The sequence below is a fragment of the Stenella coeruleoalba genome, assembly GCF_951394435.1.
Source record: "Stenella coeruleoalba genome assembly, chromosome: 7".
NCBI classification, from domain to species: Eukaryota; Metazoa; Chordata; class Mammalia; order Artiodactyla; family Delphinidae; genus Stenella; species Stenella coeruleoalba.
The window spans coordinates 88945556-88952560 of NC_137153.1; the positions used below are offsets into that span (position 1 = coordinate 88945556).

General features: G+C 37.7%; 1 protein-coding gene across 5 annotated transcripts in view; it reads left to right on the plus strand.

The window, feature by feature from the left end:
• NCBP1 (nuclear cap binding protein subunit 1) overlaps nt 1-4616 on the plus strand; it is a 44240-nt gene extending 39624 nt beyond the window's left edge. For all 5 annotated transcript variants that reach the window (XM_079925734.1, XM_079925735.1, XM_079925736.1 and 2 more), the window contains 4 exons: nt 781-895; nt 2281-2409; nt 2994-3107; nt 4481-4616. In XM_079925734.1, coding sequence (XP_079781860.1) covers nt 781-895; nt 2281-2409; nt 2994-3107; nt 4481-4594 — 472 coding nt within the window. In that variant the 3' untranslated portion in view covers nt 4595-4616. The remainder of the gene's footprint in view (nt 1-780; nt 896-2280; nt 2410-2993; nt 3108-4480) is intronic.
• The last annotated feature ends 2389 nt before the right edge of the window (nt 4617-7005 follow it).

A 7005-nucleotide genomic window follows, 5' to 3' on the forward strand; every position in this document is an offset into this window, starting at 1 on the left:
ACAAACATTTAAAGCACTTATAGGTGATCCTGGTATTTGAGCAAGTAGTTGACATAAATATCTCATTCTTAAAAGCCTAGCAGTGATAGCTATTATCAACTAATGAGATTCTTAAATGTGTCAAGAGAATTGGCTGAGTTTGTGCTAGTTAAATATCAACAGTATAAACCATGCAAATGAGCCTCAGATTGTTTCCATTTCAAGCTGCAATACTTAGTGTTTACATTTAGAAGAGAGAAAATGTATTTTTGTTCCTAACCTGTTTTTTCTGGTTTGCCATTTCATTGAATATATACACATACCTTCTATGTGTGTCTAGTAGGGGATGGAAATAAGAAAAATGACAAGGACCCAATATTGCCTTCAGGAAGCTCACCTGAGTAATGGGTGGAGCTAGATGTTTGCACAGTTGACAATACAAGAAAAATCATAATGTTGCTGGAGAGATATGCCTTATTCTGTCTGCCTAAAGAACAGAAGGCTAGGGCTTCCCTGGTGGCGCAGTGGTTGAGAGTCCGCCTGCCGATGCAGGGGACACGGGTTCGTGCCCCAGTCCGGGAAGATCCCACATGCCGTGGAGCGGCTGGGCCCATGAGCCATGGCCGCTGAGCCTGTGCTCCGCAACAGGGAGAGGCCACAACAGTAAGAGGCCCGCGTACCGCAAAAAAAAAAACAGAAGGCTATATAAAACCTCAAGAATGAGTAGGTTATAAAAGTTGAGAGGTCTTATTTTCTGAGTAGAGTTTAACATATAGTAATCAAATGCCTTATTACTTTAAGATTGTTTGTTTGGGAAATCTTGCACTCCACAATTCGTAAGATGAACAAACATGTTCTTAAGATCCAAAAGGAGCTAGAAGAGGCTAAAGAAAAACTCGCAAGGCAACATAAACGGGTAAGTCTTGTGTTGATTGTAAATGGTCAAAGAAAATATACCAGAAACTTTTGCGAATATTCATTACCTTGATGGGAACTTATTTTTTCGAGACCAAATCATGCAGAGCTGTTTGTAGAAGTGGAGGAAGGGACGGACCTGGGGTCTGCTGTTCTCTCGTTCTGCACGGTGAACCTGTTTAGGAAGCCACAAACCTCACTTCTCCATAGTTCACCATCTCTGGATCAGTTTCATGTTTGCCTTCCCAAAAAGGGAGGAGAAGGAAGGAGGACGCTTGTGTTTCTATAAGAGTTTCTGATGCAAGAGGGGAAGAGGGAGAAGATTGTCTGTGTTCACCACTCCCCCGGTAAGGTTGGGGGTAGTGGGGGGGGGGGTCACTCCCAGGCCTATAAGATACTTCTCATACTTCTCATATTAATAAGAAGTTAAGTATTTTAGCTATTTGGCAGAAACAGTGAGTTGGCTGTATCCTGTGATTTAGCAAACAGTGCTGGTATTGTTCATGACAGAATTTTCCAGTTATGCACATTTATCAGAGTAGAGGGTAGAAGCAAGTTTAATGATTTATATGAACTAGAGCAGGTTCGAGTGCTAGTCTCCATCTAGACATTCATATATACCTGAGTGTATGTAAACACACAGATCTAAAATACTGTAAGGTAAATGGTATCATCCCCATTTTATACATGTACAAACTCCAGAGACTTGACTTCACACCACTCTGGTCTCTAGATATGTGGTGTCCAATATGGTGACCACCAGCCACATGTAACTAGTTATAAGCTAATTAAATCTGAATACAATTTAAAAGTCAGTTCTTCAGTCACACCACGTTTCAAGTGCTCAGGTGTCACGCGTGGCTGGTGGCTATTGTGAGGGCAGCGCAGATCTACGGTGATGAAAGTGTTGTGATGAGAGGCTCCCAAGACCCTAACCCTGTATTTCCCCTAGGAGCAGCAGTTCAGTGTTCACAAACTCAGGGTTCCCAGCAATTTCATAAAACAGACTATGGTGAATAACAAAAATCAGCTGTATATTTTCCTTGGAGCTCAAAGCTGTTTTCATTTTGAATGGAGGAAAAATGTGACACATATTTCCTCCTTGAGTGGGTTGTCTTATAAAAGGCATAACTTACTTCTGCTTTATAGCAAATCTACCACGATTGCCCAAGTGCCACTGAATTTCCCTGGCCTAGATAAGAGGTACTCATAGGACTTGGGACATTTTGCCTGTATGTTTGGGACACTGGAGTACTTTTACTATAGAATACAAGTCTTCAAATAGCATTTGACCAGACATAATAAAAATCCTTAGATTTGCTTGATGTGATTTAATACACTGCAATCCTAAATGGTGTTTTCCCTTTGTTCCTTTGCATTCGGTAGCGAAGTGATGATGATGACAGAAGCAGTGACAGGAAAGATGGGGCTCTTGAGGAACAAATAGAAAGACTGCAGGAGAAAGTGGAATCTGCTCAGAGTGAACAAAAGAATCTCTTCCTTGTCATATTTCAGGTATCTTGGCTTGGGACACTGATATGTTCAAAGAAACAGTACATTTCTTTAGTTTTAAAAAATGTTTTTATCACAGAAGTAATACATATTCATTTATAAGATCTTAAATATATAAAAGTTTCTAAGGGAAAAATAAAAGTAATTGTTATTTACTTAATGAGCATTCTTGCATGAGCATTTCTCCTTGCTTTAAAAAAAATGGATACTACTGTTAAATACCTCTTTCATATTTAATTATTCCCAATTGTTGATCTATTTATTGATTGTTTTCCTTCCTGAAGATTTTTGTGTATACACTCCTGTTAACATTTCTGATTATGTCCTTAGAACAGGTTCTAAGAAAAATTACTAGCATAAGTTAATCTAGACATTAAAGGTCTTCGGGTATTGCCGAAAACGATGTACTAACTCATTATCACTGCTTTTCTACACTGACAGTATTTATTGAATTATGAAAGTTATGAATACACACCACAAAGGGTGAAACAAGCAATACCTTTGAGGTCTCTTGGTCAAAAATTTGATTGTTTCCGAAGTATAAGAATTTTTTCTGACACCTCTGGAACTTTGTACCCCATTTCCAGCGTTTTATCATGATCTTGACTGAGCACTTGGTACGATGTGAAACTGACGGGACCAGTGTATTAACACCGTGGTATAAGAACTGTATAGAGAGGCTCCAGCAGATCTTCCTACAGGTTTGTGGAAAACTGATTATATAATAAACATCATTATTCCCAGCCACAGGGATTTTCCATTTCAAAAAGTCATCAAATCTGTCAGGAGGTTATGTAGTACCTGTAAGCCCCTTAGTGTCCATTTGTTCCTACTGCTGCTCATCACAATATTTAGGCTTAAATTGGCTCTGTATCATTCAGACTCCTAATTGCCATTCTCTTTGGAGAGCCTAGCTGTAATACAACATATAGAGAAAAAAATGCTAAGGGAAGAGTAATCAGATTTTAAGAATCTCTGTAAATTCAATGTGCAGATGATAACCTTGTTTCTGGAGGCACTATTTAATTTCTCTGAGGTCCTTATAGAAAGCAAAATGCAACACCTACTCTCTGCTAGATTTAAAGATCTGTAAGAGAGTGAAACTAATCCTTTGTATCTTCAGATACTAACACCCCAAATCCTCATTTGTTTGTTCTAGAAAAGAGTGATTAAAGCAGAAGGCATAAAAGGGGGGGGGGAGTGCTTTAAGGCTCCAAACAAAAATTTATTCTAGATTTTTTAGTTACTGTCAAATTAAAAAGCTTTAACAGCCCCTACTTAGTCCTATAGGAATCTGAGTATATTAAAGTTTATATTTGTACACATAGAAGAAACTATTTTCTGACATTTTTTTTCCCAGTTAGGCTCAACAAGTCACTGATTTTCAGTAAGACAGATGACCTCTTTATTTTTAAAAGATTAATTAAAAAAAATGAGGTTTTCCTATTTTGTGGAATACTTCACAGATCACTGGCTAATATCACTGGCTAATTCTCTTAATATTTTTTTCTTTTGCAAAGAGATACGTTAAAGCCCTAACCAAAAAAAGGAAATGATTCCAAATTTTTATGTTTCAGGGACCATGGTTAAAACCATGGTTACTTAGTAACAGTGCTATTCTTATTTGTAATGTATACCACCTCCCCCTCAACACCCCCCCTTTTTTTTTTTTAAATCTTCCTAGATCAGTCCCTGTCCTGACAGCTTTTAAAAAGTCATACTGTATTTTGTCCTGATTAGGGAAGAGACGCATCTGAACCTCATCTAGAATAGTAGCAAGTGCTGCTGCCACTGCCTTGAAGTAAATTGCGTTTACACAGAAGCAGGCCAGAACTGGATTTTTTAAATTATTGAACATCGTTTTGTTTTGTCTTGGAACTCGTTTACTCCTACATTTTCTTAATGTTGAGGCTTTTCAGGGGCCTATTATTCCTACCAGCAAAACCACTTTTTTTTTTTCCTGTTCTTTCCCATCATTCCAGTGTGGATGGGCCTCTGAGGAAAATGTTCTGCAAGATTGCTTATGTGCGTTTTCTCCTGACCTAAACACTTATCCCCTTTTCTGTGTCCACAGCATCACCAAATAATCCAGCAGTACATGGTGACCCTGGAGAACCTGCTCTTCACTGCTGAATTAGACCCTCATATCCTGGCTGTGTTCCAGCAGTTCTGTGCCCTGCAGGCCTAAGGGTCATTTTTTTTTTCCCCTCCTGTCAAGATTTTTTTAAGATCTCAAAATAATGTCTTATTTTTGATGGTTTGAATGCTTGCTTTCTTGTAGCATCCTTTCTTGAAGCAGAGGGGGAAGACAGGACAGTGAAGAATATGGTATTGATTACGTTTAACTGCCCCCTAAAAAGCAGATATTCCCTAATGACAATAATGTGACAATGGCCATAGGATGGATGTATTACATATGTGACAGATACAACTTTTCTCTGATATTTTTTCTCCTTAAGGCACAAAAGATAACTGATGTGAGGTATGTGCAACACTAGAGGTCAAGCTTACAAAGTAGTATATAGAACTGATGGGTTTATTATCAAGTAGCATAGCTTTTCACAGCTCATGGGTAACCTAACATGGCTAAAATAAAACTGAAAATATGTTTTTTAAACCTTGGTATTTCATGATTTATCATCTCAGTCTACTTTAAAATTAGTGGTTTCTTACTAAAAGTGAGGTTTCTTACCTCCATCTGAAATTTTCTCTTCAAAGTATTTTTCATTACTGTAGCATTTTAAAACACTACTGTTATTAAAAGATGTTACTAGAGTAGAAGTTCCCAAATTCATCTGAACATAAATCACCTGGGGCTCTTCTAAAGTTTTTTTTTTTAATTAAACCACACTCTCTGGGGGTGGAACACAGACATTGGTAGTTCTTAAAGCTCCCGGGTAATTCCAATGTGCAGATAAGTTTTGAACTATCATCATCTTAGAACATCTGGTCATTTCCTCAAATCTGAGACATCTGTCAGGTCATACAGTGAATTACATGCTAAAGTGGGATTTAGAAGTAGCTAGATTGGCTAAAACTATACTTGGCATTAGATGTAGGTTTGGATTTTATTTCTATGGAGTCTGGGTGGGCCAAGTAATTACTAATTCCAGAGCCTGTTTCCTATATGGTGTTGAGGCTTAATTAAGATGGTAAAAGTACACTGTTAATTAAATAACACACAAGGGATTATCTGACATTCCAAATCCTAGCATTTTTAGACTTTTTTCATTAAATCTTCAGAAAAATTTACCAGTAATCTCACAACTGTAAGTATCTTTGTGCATTTGTACAATCTTTTTTTTAGCTTAGTACATCATAAGTTTATGATGCATTAGGTATTTTCCATATTAATATATGGGGTCTCTTTGGTTTATCATAACATTTAGTGGCTACAGAATATAGTCTACTCAATAGATGGAAATTCCTAGGATTTTTAAATACCGTACCATTTAACAAATAGTCACAGGATTAAGGTTGCATGGCAAGTTACTGGCAGAAAGGGAACTAAAACCCAGGTTCTTTGCTAAATGTTCTTTTGTTTACACTGTTCCTCCTTCCCACAAACTACATAATTAGAAAAAGCTCCTATCCTCAAGAAGCTAAAGGATAACCATTTAAGGCTTTGGTTAACTTTGATCCTAAACTGCTTTGTAATCGTTTCATAATGTATTGCAAAGTTTGGCTAGTTATACTTACTTGATCCAAATCCTAGAGGAATTTCTAGGTTTTCACCTCCTTTCTCTTGGACCGTCTCTTCATGTGTAATGGTTGCTTTTAACAGTTGCTCACTGATGTAACCCTGCTCTGACCCAGTCTGGCAGCTAGGTATATGAAAAAACTGAAACAGAGACTGAGTTTTGAAGAAATAAAGGTACAAGAGCAAACATTCAACAGTTGCTCTCCCCACTAATGAAGCTCACACAGACAAAAGAATGGCATGTCACTGTAACTGTACGTCGTACCTTGCAATAAATCAATATTCTATTAAACTGTGCTGATGCCATTTAACATGCTTTTGTCAAAGTGAACATATACTTTTCCTTAACTCTCAATCTCCCAGGAATTATTCAGAAAGCAGTTCATATGAAGTTTGTTTGCTTTTTCTGGAAAGTATTTAGCAGTGATTTGTATTAACTTACTAATCTACAATTATACCTGAAAATGAAAGATGAGGACAGAACTTGGCAACCAAAAGCAGATCTGGCTGTCAATGTTAACTGGATACCAGGATTGTCCTAAATTGATGAAGGTGAAGAGTGACTAGAAGCCCACCTCAACTGGACAAGTCTATTAACTACACTGGTCCTGATGATATGATGTGCTCATTAACAACTGGCTGTTACGTGCCAGATGCTATAGATTCACCGTATTTAATCGTCATGAGAGTTCTTACATTATTATACCCATCTGATAGATAAAAACAGGCCCACGGAGTAACTTACCCAAGGTCCACAGGTAGTAAGTGGAATCTGAAACTATGTCCATGTGGTGGTTTTAGGGCTTCTTGTCTCCCAGTAGTAATGCTGTTGTCAGCAGCCTGAACCCCTAGTTACTTGCTGGGAAGGTTTTTTTTTTTTTCCCCAAGAAGTTCTTGCC